This window comes from Scyliorhinus torazame, chromosome 2 (genome assembly GCF_047496885.1).
Source record: "Scyliorhinus torazame isolate Kashiwa2021f chromosome 2, sScyTor2.1, whole genome shotgun sequence".
Classification (NCBI taxonomy): domain Eukaryota; kingdom Metazoa; phylum Chordata; class Chondrichthyes; order Carcharhiniformes; family Scyliorhinidae; genus Scyliorhinus; species Scyliorhinus torazame.
The window spans coordinates 97,630,119-97,648,641 of NC_092708.1; the positions used below are offsets into that span (position 1 = coordinate 97,630,119).

The 18,523-nt window shown below is 46.0% G+C and overlaps 1 protein-coding gene across 3 annotated transcripts in view; it reads left to right on the forward strand.

The window, feature by feature from the left end:
• Positions 1 to 18,523, forward strand: part of itgb6 (integrin, beta 6) — a 139,927-nt gene that overhangs the window by 1,785 nt on the left and 119,619 nt on the right. For all 3 annotated transcript variants that reach the window (XM_072474525.1, XM_072474518.1, XM_072474534.1), the window contains 4 exons: positions 238 to 442; positions 955 to 1,201; positions 9,454 to 9,619; positions 9,740 to 9,901. In XM_072474525.1, coding sequence (XP_072330626.1) covers positions 238 to 442; positions 955 to 1,201; positions 9,454 to 9,619; positions 9,740 to 9,901 — 780 coding nt within the window. The remainder of the gene's footprint in view (positions 1 to 237; positions 443 to 954; positions 1,202 to 9,453; positions 9,620 to 9,739; positions 9,902 to 18,523) is intronic.

Genomic DNA, 18,523 nt, shown 5'->3' on the forward strand with positions numbered 1-18,523 from the left:
CTCGCGGCCAGGCAATGCTGGAATTCATGTTCACAGATAGAGCAAGTACCCGGATTGAGGGAAAACCTGAAGTGATTGATTCAAATTTGGAGATTTCAATATTACCACTTCCCTGATTGGGATCATGTTAGCAGATTTCAAAATGTTTGAACACCTCCATCCAGCCTTTGTTTTGGAAAACATATTTCTATTACCATGACTAGGTCGAGGAAACGAATGTGTTATTGTTCATTTTAGGGCTTCAGTGACGGTTCGAGCTCTGGTGGAAGATGTGACACCTTTGATAATCTTTTGCTGCGGGCATGTCCCCGGAAGTTTATAGAATTCTCCACCAGCCACCTTCGGGTTATAAGAGGAGAGCCTTTAAGCGTGAGCAGCGAAAAGAGGGGCGGGAAAAGGACACAAATCACCCCACAAAAACTTGTACTTAACCTGCGGCCAGGTAAGGACGATAGAGAGTGGTATTCGTGTATACCCGCACATTGCATCTGAAAAGGGAGTGTATGCCACTTACCTCACAGGTTTCACTGAGATAGAAAGTGCAGGCTAACCCATCAAGTGGGAATTTCCCCATAGCCCTGGATGCCAGCCACAGATAGCCTTTACATGCTCGAAATTGCTGCAAGAGTTTTTGAAATCATTTCGTGATTCAAACATTGTCAAATTAAATAGAAACAGAAATAGAATAATATTGTTGGATACCTGATTTTTTTTTAGCATTAATCATTGAATGGCAATAGCATCTGGAGTAACAGGAGGCACCTGGTTTGAGTAAAATAAACGTTATAGATTGTATTGTACTGGAAAGTCTTAAGGATAAATAACATAGAATTTAATTTATTTATGTAGAGGACCATTTCAATTTCGACCACACCTGTCTTTTGCATATAAATATTCAGCAACTCAAATATGATTGTTTTTGACTTTAATTTGAAAAAATTAATTTTCTAACAGGTAGTCGGGTGACATTTGGAGTGGATGTGCGGCAGTTTGAAGATTATCCAGTTGACCTTTATTATCTAATGGACCTTTCTGCCTCTATGACTGATGACTTGGATGAAATTAAAGAACTGGGCTCGTCTCTCTCCAAAGCGATGGCCAACCTAACCAGTAACTTTAAACTGGGTTTTGGAACGTTTGTAGACAAGCCAATGTCTCCTTATATCAAAACGACAACGAGGGATTTAGCTAATCCCTGCTGGTATGTAATTTATATTATTATCAATGTATAGGGGAATTATCAAACATTTTTCAGAAGCCCTGGTCGTGTAGGAAATTCAAGGTGTGAAGTAATAATGTAAAATCATTTTTGTCAATAAAGATGATCTACGACAATCCCAACCCAAAATAAAGCTTCTTTTACGATGGCCCCACATCAATTTAAAATAAAGCAATTGTCAGCCTCATAAAATGACTTAGTCTTAACTCCAAGTCAAAGTTGCTGTTCCTGCTAAGTTACTATGCAGTTATTGTGCATATTTTGGTTCAGCCCTTGAGAATTTGCCCATCTCAGATCAATATAAGTTTTACCACTTTATCTAAAAAAGCAAGTTTGTGGAGTGCCTTTAACTTAGCATCGCGACAAAGGATCATGGAATCCCTAAGGTGCAGAAGGAGGCCATTTAGCCCACTGAGTCTACCCCAACCCTCTGAAAGAGCACCCTACCTAGGCCCACTCCCCAGCCCTATCCCTGTAACCCCATAACCCCACCTAACCTTTTAGACACTAAGGAGCAATTTAACATGGCCAATCCACGTAACCTGTACATCTTTGGACTGTGGGAGGAAATCGGAGGATCTGCAAGAAGTGCACACAGACATGGGGAGAATGTGCTAATTCCGTACAGTCAGTTACCCAATGTTGGAATTGAACCCGTGTCTCTGATGCTGTGAGGCAGCAATGCTGTAGTATAAATTCATAGGATGTGACTCGACATTTGGTGTGAAAATTACTGAGGGAATATCTCACACCACTTCGGTGCGATGTCTATATTACATTAAAATGGCAAACAGTACAGGCATTGCTTCCTGCATTGTTCAAACATTTAAATGCATGAATGGGTGGCACAGTAGCACAGTGGTTAGCACTGTGACTTCACAGCACCAGGGACCCGGGTTCGATTCCTGGCTTGGGTCCTTGTCTATGCGGAGTCTGCACGTTTTCCCCATGTCTGCGTGAGTAATTGTGTGTCGGGCGACATGAATTAAAACCATGTAGCAGAAAAAAGAAGAAGGAAAAAGACAGGCAGGCTCCATCAGAACTTGGACACCTTAATACTTAGGCGGTGTCTCTTTCTCACCATCTGGACACCTCAGGGTTCTGTACCAAACAGTGTTGTAAAAGCATTACCGAAACGAGAGGCAGTATCTGAATCATCACCATCTCCCGGTTGCCAGACTCGTGTCTGCCGTTTCTGTGCCATGGCCACATGGGCCGTCGGATATTCCGAATTGTCATGCCTTACTAGTCTGCAAGAGTTGTTGCAGTGCCAAAGAGGGGCTTGTTTGTCGTGAGGCGTAGGGGCGGTGGGAGTGGGGGGGCGAGTTACTGTCGTCGGGCGGTGGCTGTGGCGGTGGTTGGGGGAGGGCATAGAGGGGGTCAAAGATATCTAAGGCGTGGTTCCGGGGGCTGGGGTGACTGGGGGCAGAGAGATGGCGCCAGTGTTCAGGGATAGTAATCAAATCCGGGAGGCTCCCGCTGTCGTCGGAGTTAAGTTCAAGGTGAAAGTCTGTACCTGTGGGCGGAGATAAGTTCGGGTCTGTGGGCGTGGACAAGGGATAAATGCTGGCATGGCTGGGGGAGGGTTGGCGTAGGGGTCGGACTAGGTTGTCGATGGGCGGGGCGGAAGCGTCTCCTATTGCCAGAGAGACGTGGTGGGAGTGGCTACATTGGGATCCATAGACTTTGAGTTGGTTGATGTGGAACCAACCAGTTTTACCGTTCCGGTACGTTATCTTGTACACGGAGGGGCTCACTTTGTTGGAAATGGAGTAGGGTCCTGCAAATTTGGGAGAGAGGAAAGAACTGGGGTTGTAAACTGAAACCATTACTTGCTGACTGACTGTGTACTCTACGGGGTGGATGGTTTTGTCAAAGCAGGCTTTACTCTGCTTCCTTCTAGCGCCTAATCGGACAGCTGCAGCGAGTTGTGCCGCTTTAATGTTATCTGTAACCTGTTGGACTGCTTTTTCATGGGTGAGGGCGGTTACTGTAGGGCTTGCCAGATCGAGGTCGAATAAATATTCAATACCCTTCATGGGCCGTCCGGTCATGAGAGTGTGGGGGGTGAAACCTGTTGAACTGGAAACGGTGTTCCGAATAAACATGAGAGCAAATGGGAGGACTGCGTCCCACGTGGTATTGTTCTGTTGCACCATCTTCCTAATGGTCGCTTTTAAAGTTCGATTCATTCCCTCGACAATGCCGCTGGATTTGGGGTGAATGCTATATGGAATTTCTGCCTGATCCCAAAAATTGTTAAAACATTTTGCATAACTCTGCCGGTGAAGTGGGAACCTTGGTCTGACTCAATGCTGCAGGGGAGACCCCAGTGTGTGAATATCTGTTGGGTCAAAATCTTGGGTGCTGAACTACACAGGCTATGGCTGCGAGTTCTGCTGCTTGTGAACCTAGATGGCCGGGCAATTTTAAAGAGATCTCTTCTAGTGGACGTCGCTGCGTGTCTTCTATGTAAGTTCCACAACCAGTAATTCTAACTCCATTTTCGATTGTGGAGGAACCGTCGACATAAATTTTTAAAGCATTCCCTGTGGTTTGGGAATCCTGTGTCTTACTGCCTGCTTGTGGGTGTAGTGACTTTGGGATAAAGGGTCCTATGTGGTGTTGAGCTGCTGTGATCTGGCACTCATGTGGGGTCCCTGCATATTGGAGATTATCGACCAGAAACGTATGGGTCTTGATGCGTTTTACCGTAATGTCCCTGCCTTGTAACAGTAGTGTCCAGTGAGCTGCTCTTGATTTGGCTGACTGAACCGTCCTTTAATCTACCGTCTAGTAATAGTTGCGTGGGGGGGTGCTCGGTCAAGATAGTTACTGGGTTAAGGCCTGTGATGTACGCAAAGTACTGTACTGCCCAAAAGACTGCAAGCAAGTGCCGTTCGCAGGCTGAGAATCCTTGCTCTACGGGGTCTAATACTCTTGAGGCATAGGCTATGGGTCCTAAGTGATCGTGTCATTCTTGGAGGAGTACTGCTGATAGGGTTCGGTCAGTGGTTGCTACTTCTATGGCATAGGGCAAGTCTGGGTCTGGAACTTATAAAGCGGGGGCTGTGCCTAGGGCGCGTTTTAAATCATCAATGGTGTCTATGTGCTGCGGAAGCCATTCCCATGGGGCATTCTTTTTAAGGAGCTCTGAGAGTGGGGCTGCTTTAGTGGCAAAACCATCTCTATGATTTCTGCAATATCCTACCAAACCTAGGAATGACCGGAGTGCAGTGACATTTTGGGGCAGGGGCAATTTGATGAAGGACTCGATCCATTTTTGCTCAAGTTCTCTCTTTCCGTGGGTGATGGTGGTGCCTAAATAAAGAACCTTTCCCTTTAAACTCTGGGCCTTTTGTGGGGTTGACCTTGCATCCGATGGATTGCAGTAGGCCTAGTAATTCCGATAAGAGCTCTACGTGTTCCTCTTTTGTGTCCGTTTGCAGGAGCAGATCGTCTACATATTGTATGAGGCATTCGGGTCAGGAAAATTTAGGAAGCCCGTACGTCAATTGTCGGTGGAAAATGGAGGGGGAGTTATGGAATGCTTGTGGGAGGCATGTCCACGTGTACTGCTGCCCTTGAAACGTAAACGCGAATTTATACTGAGAGGCCCTGTCTAACGGGATGGACCAAAAGCCATTGTTGATGTCCAGCACTGTGAAATATTTTGCCTGTACTCCCTGTTTAAGCATGGTCTCGGGACTCGTGGCAGCAGTGGGGGCTGCTAAAGGGGTTACCTTATTAAGTTCTCGGTAGTCGATCGTTAGTCGCCATGAACCATCGGGCTTTTTTACAGGCCAAATTGGGGCATTATTTGTGGATGCTACGGGTCGAATAACTCCTTGGTCTAACAAACTGTTAATAACCTTCAAAATCTAACCCTCGGCTTGCTGTGGGAAACAGTATTGCTTTTGCGGCTTTGGATCAGGACCTGAAATCTTTATTGTACCTGGGATCTTCCCACAATTGTGTTTGTGTTGTGCGAACGAAGCTTTGTGTTTTATGAGGACCTCTCTAAACGTCTGGTCTGCACTAATTGTTTGCGGATTAAACCAGTCGTCCCCTACTGAGCAAATCCTGTTTTCATAATCCCCTACTGTGAGCGTAGCGGGAGCCCTAGCTGTTTTGGCCAGACACATTTGTTTACTGGGTCAAACGCAAGGTTATGGGAGCTCATAAAATCTATGCCTAGAATGTGTTCGGCTGTTTGGGGTAAGTCAACTAAAATGACGGGGTGTCTGGTGTTAATGTTCCCTATCTGAATGGGTACGGGAGCTGTGAGATATCCTTGCTGTATGTGGCCGGTGAATCCATTCAGGGTGATGGTGTCTGTGGTGGGCCATTTGTCCCATTGAAACATGGTGGAGGAGTTGAAAGTGGTGCGGAATCCTCCAAAGGAAATCAACTGTATGTCCCCGGACTGTGCCTGTAACTTACCCAAGTTGGGGAGTCCAAACACCGTCAATCTGTGGGATTAAACGCTAAATTGTCTGAACGGGCGCTAACATTATGCATGGGCCTAACATTGTTCCGAGGTGGGGGGTTTGGTTGTTGGCATCGTTGCTGGTTCGGGGGTTTTGTCGGCAGTCATAGATAGAATTTACAGTGCAGAAGGAGGCCATTAGGCCCATCGAGTCTGCACCGGCTCTTTGAAAGAGCACCCTACCCAATCCCACATCTCCATCCTATCCCCACAACCCAGTAATCCCACCCAACACTAAGGGCAATTTTGGACACTAAGGGCAATTTAGCATGGCCAGTCCACCTAACCTGCACATCTTTGGACTGTGGGAGGAAACCGGAGCACCAGGAGGAAACCCACGCACACACGGGGAGAACGTGCAGACTCCGTACAGACAGTGACCCAAGCCGGGAATCAAACATGGGACCCTGGAGCTGGGAAGCAATTGTGCTAACCACCATGCTACCGTGCTGCCCCAATGTCTGGGCACAATGTCCCATGTGACCACAATTGTAACAACCTCGTGGTGCCTGTGCTCTGGGGTGCTGTCCCTCGTGTCTACCCTCGTTTACCCATGCTCGGTCCTGGCTAGTCCAAACTGGGTGTATGTTTGCTTCTAACTTGTCCTGATCTGTCTGCCGGTGTAGGGTTTGTTCCCATGCTCTAGAGAGTCATTTCTATACCCAAACTTCATTGTGTGTGTGGTCTGCGGGGTCGTAGTTTACACAAGCCTTTTGACCTGCGTCTGTGGTATGCGAGACTAAGGTACGGGACCATTTAGTGGTGTCCTCCTCATTTAGGTGTGTGCGGTTCAATTGTCCGTAAACTGCCATGAAATGAATCCATAGGCGACCGGCAAATGCGGTTGGATGTTCTCCCTTCTTTTGCCTGCAGTGATTTAAACCCTCGACTGGATCTCCTTTGTTATACCCGATGGCATCTAATATGACTGTTTTCATTTCTTGCAGGGTTCCTCTTGCTACATTTTGGGGTTCGGGCAAAGTTGATCTTACGGACTGGCTGAGGCTCATAACTATTAGCTTTACTTCCTCTCTCTCGTCTCGGCCGTACATAACCTTTTGTTGGCGCACTTCCTCAAAGAAGCTGTGCGAGTCTGCGGTGGGCTGGAATGGAATAATTTTCGTGCAAGCTTCTCTTAATTGGTTTATGGATAGTGGGGTGATATCAAGCTCATCCTGATCCAATGACTTGCATTGTGTGGTAACCGGATTCATGGGGGTTGAATTGTGAGTGGGGGTGTGCGCTGCCTGTGCAGTCGGTGGTGCGGGTGCTTTTCGTTTTGGGGCGTGGGGGGCTCGATTTTGATTTTCCGTGTCCTCTACGTATTTTTGGGCGCATTTGTTTAATTCCTGCCAATCGGGAGCATCGTCCTCATCTAAATCCTGCCCGAAAGTGTACCTGAAGCCATTCTGTACTGAGAGTAGCGACTGTAACTTTTCTATCTTCTGTCGGCATTTAGCATGATCAACGGTAGTCTGCCACTCTTCCATAGTGGAGCTGTGGAGCGCTCGCAAAGATGCTTTTAAATCCGCGCATTTTCTAGTTAGCTGGGCGACCTGTTGTTCTGTTTCCTCTCTTACCAGGACTGCGCGCTGTGCATCTTGGTCGGCTTTATTGTACTGGGTCTGGAAGCTACTACGGTGAACTAGACAAGATTGATGTGCACATTTTACATTGGCCATTTCGTTATCCTTAGCTGCTAACTGTTCCCGGAGTTGCTCAATTATCTTCTCGCTTTCGTTACTGTTTCCTCGAACTTTTCTTCCTTCTCAATTAACTGCCTACGGAGAATCTTCACGAGCTCCTCTGTGCCTCGCAACTGTGCCAAACAGGACACTATTGCCATCGGCTTTCTGACTTTCCCTACATTTTTCTTGTGGACCTCGCTTAGGTTCTCCCACCAAGTCTGTCCTATCTTTCCTGGACCTGACTCATCATTAGCACAAAAATTCGACCAAAGGGGCCATCCTTTCCCCTTTAAGTATTTCCTTAACTCTTCCTCCCATATGGGGCATTGCTCTGCTCTGTTGGTCGCCGCGACCTCGGGTTCCTGTGGATTCATCAATCTTTCCATTGCTTTAGTGGCCATTACTTCTCTTACCTCTTGCTCTACGTTTAGTTTGAGACAGGGGAATAAGGTGGCGATTTGAACAGCGGGGATGGCCTAAGCTATCTTCCGACACACAATCCCTCGATAGTTGTACACAATTCTAACGAGTTTACCTTACTCTTCCTGTTAGGTACGCATGTGGGTTAGTACACACTTCCGAAATTTGGTTATTTGGTCGATATGGGACTTGCACTTGTGGTTCTTTCTCTTTCTCGCAATTGGATTCAAATTTTGTGGGTTCTCTCGGAGTGACCAAGTCACTTCTAATCGAATCCCACCAGAGTCCCCAATAATGTTGCCCGTTTCGATCTCAACAGCGTCGCCAATACTGTTGCTAATATTAATGATGTTGGTGAACCACAAGCCTTCCCTTATATCGATCAAATGACCACACAACCAGTTAGTTAGTTCAAAAGATGGTTTATTTACATACACAAGAGTTACCTTGACATGCAAATACAATATCTATTACGAGTTAAACTACACCTATCAGCTACAATAACCTATACTTAACTTCAGGGCGACCGGCACTGTGGAAATGGATAAGGCCTTTATCTGGATTTCATTTGGCTAGTTCGAAGAAAGTGGCTCTGTCTCTGCTGGGCTCATCCATCAGGTAGCGATCGTTGATCTTGAATTTGGCTGGCTGTTCCTGCTGCAATTGGGTTGGCACAGGCCGGATCCAAAAGAGACAGAACACATGGCTGCGCTCTCTTTTATCCCTCTGGGATTTCACGCTCTTTGGGGCGGTCCTTAACCTTGGACCCAATAGTTCGACAGGGCTCTGATCACTGTCTTCGATTTCGGCCAATAAAGGGGCAGATGCCTTGGTAGTGGGCGGGTCCTTAGCGGTCATAGACCTTGGCAGTTGGACTTTCTGAGTGCACCGGTCAGTCTGTGGCTGTACCGGTTGCTTGATTGGAGTTCTATTGTCCTGGGAAAATGGGCCATTAAAATGCAAACGAGCGGGGGGGGGGGGGGGGGGGGGGGGGGGGTCGATCAGGTCTGGTTACCTGTGTTTCAAATACACATAGGCTCTGTATCTGTCTGAGTCCTGGGTTGGCCATCATTCCCATGATCCTTTGCAGGTGGCCATCTTAGATGGCTACAGGGACAATTTAAAGGGAGAAGGTAAGTTTGAAATTTTACGGTTTCAGACAACAGGGGGGGTGGGGGAGGACAGAAAGGGGAATGGTGGGGCGGGGCAGATCGGATCAAGAGGAGGGTCGGACCAGAGAAGGATTGGGACCAGGTTGGGGCATGGTAATTTTCTGCAGGGATTCCCCAGTGCATCATTGGTGTACCCCGTAAATTCGATGCTGGGGAGCCTAATGTGCAAAATTGTGCTGCACTGTTTTTCATGAGGCACTGAACAGTTTCCAAACAGTCCAAAGACGTGCAGGTTAGGTGGAGTGGTCATGCTAAATTGCCCTTCTTGTTCAAAAAAAGTTGGGTTGGGTGGGGTTACTGGGTTAAGGATAGAGGTAGGGTGCTCTTTCCAAGGGCCGGTGCAGACTCCATGGGCCGAATGGCCTCCTTTTGCACTGTAAATTCTATGATTCTATGAAGTGTTGCTGCCGTCTGAATTCAATTGTGCATGGAGCTGGAAAAAAATTGTGTCTTTCTTTTTAATAGGAGGCACGACGTATATTGTTTGCCCACATTTGGTTATACACACATGCTTTCATTGACTGAGGACACCACCAAATTTAATGAAGTTGTTCAAAAGCAACAAATTTCTGCAAATGTGGATACTCCTGAAGGAGGATTTGATGCAATATTACAAGCAACTGTCTGTAAGGTAAATTAGACTTTTAAATTCACTTAGCTATAAGATTAGTCACTGCCACACAGACAGAAAAGAACTGATAAAATGTCCAAAGACAACTTGTTGAAATATTTTTTAAAATCTGCATTTTAGGAAAGAATTGGTTGGCGCAATGATTCCTTGCACATGTTGGTATTTGTGACTGATGCTGATACACACTTTGGAATGGACAGCAAGTTGGCTGGAATTGTCATCCCTCATGATGGAAAATGCCACTTAGACAGCAAGAACAAATACGCCAAGTCAACAACAATGGTAAAAGAAAATATTTGTTTAAATGCTTTGTTTACATGAAAAGTGTTCATGTTGAAAGCTGAAAGAATTGGCTGCAAAATAACTGCCAATTTTTGCAGGCTGCTTAGGTTTCAGGTCAATGTTTAGAAATCCTCAACATAGCCTAACTTTGATCATTCCAGTTTCCTGAAAATATAAATATTTGATATTAGCAAAGCTCTAAATGTTGCATGAAATATATATGAGATTAATTTAAACAAATCTTTTAAGTTGATAAATATTGGGTGGGGTTCTCCGTCCTGCCAGCCCCGTTTTCCGGCACAGCGCCCCCCCGCCGGCAACAGGGTTCTCCGTTCCGGCAGCCGGTCAATGGGGTTTCCCATTGTGGCCATCCCAAGCCTTCGGGAACCCACAGGCATGGGTGCACAGCTGGCAAAGTGGAGGATCCTGGAGCAATCTCAGATGGCCACCTGCAAAGGACCATGGGAATTATGGCCAACCCAGGACTCAGACAGACTCAGAGCTTGTGTGTGTATTTGCTACCCAGATAGCTAGATGCGATCGAAACCCCCGCTTGTTTGCATTCTAATAGCCCATTTCCACAGAACAAAAGAACTGTACTCAGGTAACCGATACAGATACAGACTAATCGGCGCCACTCCCTTTACTCAGGGAGCCCAAACAGCCAAGGTCAATGACCGCTGAGGACACGCCCAGCCATCAAGGCACCCGCCCTTTTATTGGCCAAAATCGAAGGCAGTGATCGAAGCCTGTCGAATTATTGGGTCCAAGTTAAGGACCACCCCAAAGAGCGCAAAATCCCAGAGGGATAAGAAGAGGCACAGCCATGTGCTCGGTTTCTCTTGGATCCGGCCTATGCCAACCCAAGTGCAGCATAACGACCAGACAGACAAGTTCAAGAGCAAAGATCGCTACCAGACGGATGAGCCCAGGAGAAACAGAGCCACTTCTTCCACCCAGCCACGCAAGATCCGGACAAAGGCCTTGTCTATCTGCATAGAGCCGGTTTCCCTGAAGTTAAGTATAGGCTACTGTAGTTGTTAAGTGTAGTTTAACTTGTAGTGTTTTGTGTTGCATGTCGAAGTAATCCTTGTGTGTAAATAAACCACCTTTGAACTTGAACTGACTAACTGGTTGTGTGGTCCTGTGATCGATATCCGGTAAAGCCTTGTGGTGGTATCAGTTGATACCTGGCGACTCTAAAGAGCATCATTATTAATTGGCAACATTATTGGCGACTCCGGTGCCGATTGGCAACAATCCCGCCAATGGAAAATCAAGCAGGTTATTTTTTTCAATCTAGTTTGCCAAGACTTGACTATTCCAATTCAGGCAATACCACAATTGTGGAGGGTACCAAATGGTTAAAGATTAACACACAAAGTTCAGTCCTGATAAATTTCTGCAAATAAATAAAACCGAATGGTGTATTGTGGTACAGGAACTATGATTTACTTCCCGTTTGTACACAGTGGTGAGAAACTGATGGTGGCATGACTACCATGCTCCTCTGACATGACTTCTTCACTGGAGCTATGAATAGTAGTTTACATGAATATTGCAGTCTCTTCAAAATGAGAGTTTCTCTGCTCATCCTCTCAACATGTGTTCCTGCTTTCTTTACAATGGGTGTAACAGTGAAGTTGCACATCGGATGGTTTTCTTCTGACTTTCCCTTCCTTGTCTCTTACCTTTCTCTTCATCACATCTTTCTTTCATAATTTCAGTTTCTGTATCAGATTTTACATTTAACCGACATTTCTTGACTCAGATTCAGTGCTCCTTATTAAAAATTCTCGTCTTGTTCACACAGTCCTAGTCCTCTGTAGGAACTTCCAAACCTAAATAGCTTTCCAGCAATAGCAAATCCCATTGCAAAAACTATAGTAAGTCTGTGGGCAAGTATAAGTGTAATGGATGATGTGGCACTGTTCATTTGCCACTGAAACCAAAATCTGGACCATTATCTTCAGGCTCAAACCCATCTGTGAGGGATCTGTTTGTGCCTATTAATGCACCAACAGAAGGCAGAGAGTTGGGATAAATGGGTTATTTTCTGGTTGGCAAGATGTAACTAGGGAGTGCCACAGGGTTTGGTCCTCGGGCCCAACTATTTACAGTAAATGTTAATAACTTGGTGTAGGGATAGAAAGTACGATAGCCTAATTAATATAGACACTAAAATAGGTGGGGTAGTAAGTTGTAATGAGGAAATAAGATATTTACAAAGGGATAAAAATAGGTGAGTGGGCCAAAATTTGGTAGATGGAGTTTAACATGAATAAGTATAGGGCAGCCCGGTGGCACAGTGGGTTAGCCCTGCTGCCTCACGGCGCCGAGGTCCCAGGTTCGATCCCGGCTCTGGGAGTTTGCACATTCTCCCCGTGTTTGCGTGGGTTTCATCCCCACAACCCAAAGATGTGCAGGCTAGGTGGATTGGCCATGCTAAATTGCCCCTTAATTGGAAAAAATGAATTGGGTTCTCTAAAGTTATAAAAAAACATGAATAAGTATGAGGTTATCCGTTTTGGTTGAAAAATGAGAAGGCAACTTATTATCTAAATGGAGAGAAACTTCAGAGTGCTTCAGTGCAGAGGGACCTGGGTGTCCTTGTGCATGAATCTCAGAAAACTAGCATGCAGGTACAGCAGGTAATAAAGAAGACAAATAGAATATTGGCCTTTATAGCTAAAGGAATAGGGTATAAAAGTAGGCAAGCATTGCTGAAACAGTACAAGACATTGGTGAGAGCACACTTGGAGTACTGTGTACAGCTTTGGTCCCCTTATTTGAGGAGGGATGTAGTTGTATTAGAGGCTGTTCAAAGGAGGTTCACTAGATTGATTCCAGAGCTGAGGGGTTTGTTTTATGAAGAGAGATTGAGAAATTTAGGCCTACACTGTCTCAAGTTTAGAACAGTACGAAGTCTTACAACACCAGGTTAAAGTCCAACAGGTTTGTTTCGATGTCACTAGCTTTCGGAACGCTGCTCCTTCCTCAGGTGAATGAAGAGGTGGTCTCCAGAAACACATATATAGACAAATTCAAAGATGCCAAACAATGCTTGGAATGCGAGCATTAGCAGGTGATTAAATCTTTACAGATCCAGAGATGGGGTAACTCCAGGTTAAAGAGGTGTGAATTGTACCAAGCCAGGACAGTTGGTAGGATTTCGCAGGCCAGATGGTGGGGGATGAATGTAATGCGACATGAATCCCAGGTCCCGGTTGAGGCCGCACTCATGTGTGCGGAACTTGGCTATAAGTTTCTGCTCGGCGATTCTGCGTTGTCGCGGGTCCTGAAGGCCGCCTTGGAGAACGCTTACCCGGAGATCAGAGGCTGAATGCCCTTGACTGCTGAAGTGTTCCCCGACTGGAAGGGAACATTCCTGCCTGGTGATTGTTGCGCGATGTCCGTTCATTCGTTGTCGCAGCGTCTGCATGGTCTCGCCAATGTACCACGCTTCGGGACATCCTTTCCTGCATCGTATGAGGTAGACAACGTTGGCCGAGTCGCATGAGTATGTACCGCGTACCTGGTGGGTGGTGTTCTCACGTGTAATAGTGGTATCCATGTCGATGATCTGGCACGTCTTGCAGAGATTGCCATGACAGGGTTGTGTGGTGTCGTGGTCACTGTTCTGAAGACTGGGTAGTTTGCTGCAAACAATGGTTTGTTTGAGGTTGCGCGGTTGTTTGAAGGCAAGTAGTGGGGGTGTGGGGATGACCTTGGCAAGATGTTCATCGTCATCAATGACGTGTTGAAGGCTGTGAAGAAGATGACGTAGTTTCTCCGCTCCGGGGAAGTACTGGACGACGAAGGGTATTCTGTCGGTTGTGTCCCATGTTTGTCTTCTGAGGAGGTCGGTCCGGTTTTTCGCTGTGGCGCGTTGGAACTGTCGATCGATGAGTCACGTGCCATATCCCGTTCGTACGAGGGCATCTTTCAACGTCTGTAGATGTCTGTTACGCTCCTCCTCGTCTGAGCAGATCCTGTGTATACGGAGCGCTTGTCCATAGGGGATGGCTTCTTTAATGTGTTTAGGGTGGAAGCTGGAGAAGTGGAACATCATGAGGTTATCCGTAGGTTTGCGGTAAAGCAAAGTGCTGAGGTGACCATCCTTGATGGAGACGAGTGTGTCCAAGAATGCAACTGATTTTGGAGAGTAGTCCATGGTGAGTCTGATGGTTGGATGGAACTTATTAATGTCATCGTGTAGTCGTTTCAGTGATTCTTCGCCGTGGGTCCAAAGGAAAAAAATCTAATCGATGTATCTGGTGTATAACATCTATGAAGAACTTGTTGTCGAAGGTGAAGACGTTGTGATCCAGAATGAAGCGGATGAGTTGCAGAATTGCGTCTGGAGATTGGCAGTTGTCGGTGTTGAGTACTGAGGCTGTTGCAGCAATGCCGTCGTCATGGGGGATGATGGTGTACAGTGCCGAGACGTCCATTGTGACGAGGAATGTTCCTGGTTCAACTGGTCCATGGGTGCTGAGTTTCTGTAGGAAGTCCGTCGTGTCGCGACAGAAGCTGGGCGTACCTTGTACGATGGGTTTCAAGATGCCCACGATGTAGCCAGAGAGGTTCTCACACAGGGTCCCATTGCCTGAAACGATAGGGCGGCCTGGTGTGTTGGCCTTATGTATTTTTGGGAGGCAGTAGGGATCTCCAATGCGGGGAGTACGTGGGATGAGAGCACGTAGGGTGCTCTGAAGATCTGGATCCAAGGTCTTGATCAGTCTGTTAAGTTGGCGGATGTGTTCCTTGGTCGGATCTGCGGGTAACTGTCTGTAGTGTTCTTGGTTGTTCAGTTGTCGGTATACTTCTTTGCAGTAGTCCGTTCTGTTCAGTACGACAGTGGCCTTTGTCTGCTGGTTTGATGACGATGCTGTGGTTGGTCTTGAGAGCGCGGATGGCATTGCGTTGTGCTTGGGTGACGTTCGGGGCTGTCTTGTGAATGCGACTGATGAATCTGGCATTGACGCGACTCCTGACGGCTTGAGCATACATGTCGAGTCTAAGGCAGCGGCCTTCCGGAGGGGTCCAATTCGACTCTTTCCTCTTCGGTTGCCGCACCGCAGATCTCTCGGTCTGCTGTTCCGGTTCATTGGTAGTCTGCTTGGGTTCGCTGTTGGCCTCTTGGGGTCTGTGGAAGAATTCCCGGAGCCTCATTCGCCTGATGAATTCCTCCGTGTCTGCCGCGAGACTGATGGGGTCCATTTTGCTGGTGGTGCAGAAATTGAGCCCTCTGCTGAGGACTTCGATTTCATCTGGTTGAAGGGTGTAGTCTGACAAGTTGACAATAGATTTCCCTGTATTGTTTTCTACTGTGACACCGGGGGTGGCTTGGTTGCTGCCGGTGGTGATGCCAAGTTTCTCAAGCTTTCTGTTCTTGGTATGCATATAGATGGCATAGTATTGTTGTCTCATCTGTTTGGCGGTGTTCCGCAGCTGGTCTGCTGCATCCTGAGCGCAAGTTGAGAATATGGCCTCTATCTTGGTTTCCAGGTTGCGTCGTCTGCTGTAGAGCTGGTGTACGAGGTGGTTGAGGAGTGTGAGAGAGGTGCGACGGCAGAGTCTCTCAGCGAAGTCTGTGTTGTAGGTCGACTTGAGTGGGTTTGTGATCTGTAGCCCTTTCGGGATCTTGTCTGCTTTCTTGCATCTTTGTAGAAACTTAATGTCAGTGTCTATATGCGCGATCTTCTTGGAGATCCTCTCCACTTTGAGCCGGCAGTTTGCGGTGTCGTTGGTAGCCATGATGTGGAGATGCCAGCGTTGGACTGGGGTGAGCACAGTACGAAGTCTTACAACACCAGGTTAAAGTCCAACAGGTTTGTTTCGATGTCACTAGCTTTTGGAGCGCTGCTCCTTCCTCAGGTGAATGAAGAGGTCTGTTCCAGAAACACATATATAGACAAATTCAAAGATGCCAAACATCTTTGGCATCTTTGAATTTGTCTATATATATGTTTCTGGAACATACCTCTTCTTTCACCTGAGGAAGGAGCAGCGCTCCGAAAGCTAGTGACATCGAAACAAACCTGTTGGACTTTAACCTGGTGTTGTAAGACTTCGTACTGTGCTCACCCCAGTCCAACGCCGGCATCTCCACATCAAGTTTAGAAGAATGAGAGGAGATCTAATTGAGGTATATAAGATGATAAAAGGTATTGACAAAGTAGACGTAGAGTGGATGCTTCCTCTTGTGGGGCAATCTTGAATGAGAGGTCATAGTTTTAGGATAAGGATTCGCAGATTTAAAACAGAGATAAGAACATAAGAACATAAGAACTAGGAGCAGGAGTAGGCCCTGGCCCTTCGAGCCTGCTCTGCCATTCATTGAGATGATGGCTGATCTTTTGTGGACTCAGCTCCACTTTCAAGCCCAAACACCATAACCCTTTATTCCTTTATTCTTCAAAAAACTATCTATCTTTATCTTGAAAATATTTAATGAAGAAGCCTCAACTGCTTCACTGGACAGTGAATTCCATAGGTTCACAACCCTTTGGGTGAAGACATTCCTCCTAAACTCAGTCTTAAATCTACTTCCCCTTATTTTGAGGATATGCCCCCTAGTTCTACTTTCACCCCCGAGTGGAAACAACCTACCCGCATCTATCCTATCTAGTCCCTTCATAATTTTATATGTTTCTGTAAGATCTCCCCACATCCTTCTAAATTCCAATGAGTACAGTCCCAGTTTACCCAACCTCTCCTCGTAATCCAACCCCCTCAACTCTGGGATTAACCTAGTGAATCTCCTCTGCACACCCTCCAGCGCCAGTACATCCTTTTTCAGGTAAGGAGACCAAAACTGAACACAATATTCCAGGTGTGGCCTCCCTAACACCTTATACAGTTGCAGCATAACCTCCCTAGTCTTAACCTCCATCCCTCTAGTTATGAAGGACAAAACTCCATTCGCCTTCTTAATCACCTGTTGCACCTGTTAACAATATTTTTGTGACTCATGCACTAGGACATCCAGGTCCCTCTGCATAGCAGCATGTTTTAATATTTTATCATTTAAATAATAATCCCTTTTGCTGTTATTCCTACCAAAATGGATAACCTCACATTTGTCAACATTGTATTCCATCTGCCAGACCCTAGCCCATTCACTTAGACTATCCAAATCCTTCTGCAGACTTCCGGTATCCTCTGCACTTTTTGCTTTACCACTCATCTTAGTGTCGTCTGCAAACTTTGACACATTGCACTTGGTCCCGAACTCCAAATCACCTATGTAAATTGTGAACAATTGTGGGCCCAACACTGATCCCTGAGGGACACCACTAGCTACTGATTGCCAACCAGAGAAACACCCATGAATCCCCACTCTTTGCTTTCTATTAATTAACCAATCCTCTATCCATGCTACTACTTTACCCTTAATGCCATGCATCTTTATCTTATGCAGCAACCTTTTGTGTGGCACTTTGTCAAAAGCTTTCTGGAAATCAAGATATACCACATCCATTGGCTCCCCATTATCTACCTCACTGGTAATGTCCTCAAAGAATTTCACTAAATTAGTTAGGCACGACCTGCCCTTTATGAACCCATGCTGCGTCTGCTCAATGGGACAATTTCCATACAGATGCCTCGCTATTTCTTCCTTGATGATAGATTCCAGCATCTTCCCTACTTCCGAAGTTAAGCTAACTGGCCTATAATTACCCGCTTTCTGCCTACCTCCTTTTTTACCTCCTCACGTTAACTAATTTCCAATCCGCCAGGACCACCCCAGAGTCTAGTGAATTTTGGTAAATTATCACTAGTGCATTTGCAATTTCCCTAGCCATCTCTTTTAGCACTCTGGGATGCATTCCATCAGGGCCAGGAGACTTGTCTACCTTTAGCCCCATTAGCTTGCCCATCACTACCTCTTGAGTGATAACAATCATCTCAAGGTCCTCACCTGTCATAGCTTCATTTCCATCGGTCATTAGCATGTTATTTGTGTCTTCCACCGTGAAGACCGACCCAAAATACCTGTTCAGTTTCTCAGCCATTTCCTCATCACCCATTATTAAATCTTCCTTCTCATCCTCTAAAGGACCAATATTTACCTTAGCCATTCTCTTTTGTTTTATATATTTGTTGAAACTTTTACTATCTGTTTTTATATTCTGAGCAGGTTTACTCTCATAATCTATCTTACTCTTCTTTATAGCTATTTTAGTAGCTCTCTGTTGCCCTCGAAAGGTGAGGAGAAATTAAGAATAATCTGTGGAATCACTACCCCACAGTGCGGTGGATGCCAGGACATTGAGTAAATTTAAGGAGGTCTTTCATTAGTAATGAGTTGAAGGGATATGGGGAATGGGCAGGAAAGTAGAGTTGAGGCTGAGATGAGATCAGCCATGATTGTATTAAACAGTGGGGCAGACTTGAGGGGCTGAATTGCTTGCTCCTGCTCCTAGTTCTTATGTTATTCTTATTTTAATGCTTTATCAAAACATCTTTTTTTTAACATATTACCTTCGGTTGCAAAAGAATTGACAAGAATATCCCATTAATTTACTCCCCTCAAGTGGTCCCTTATACTATCCCTCAGCATTTTTGGGCAGTTTTCCCAGACTCAATATAAATCTAACAGATTTATAAATAGCC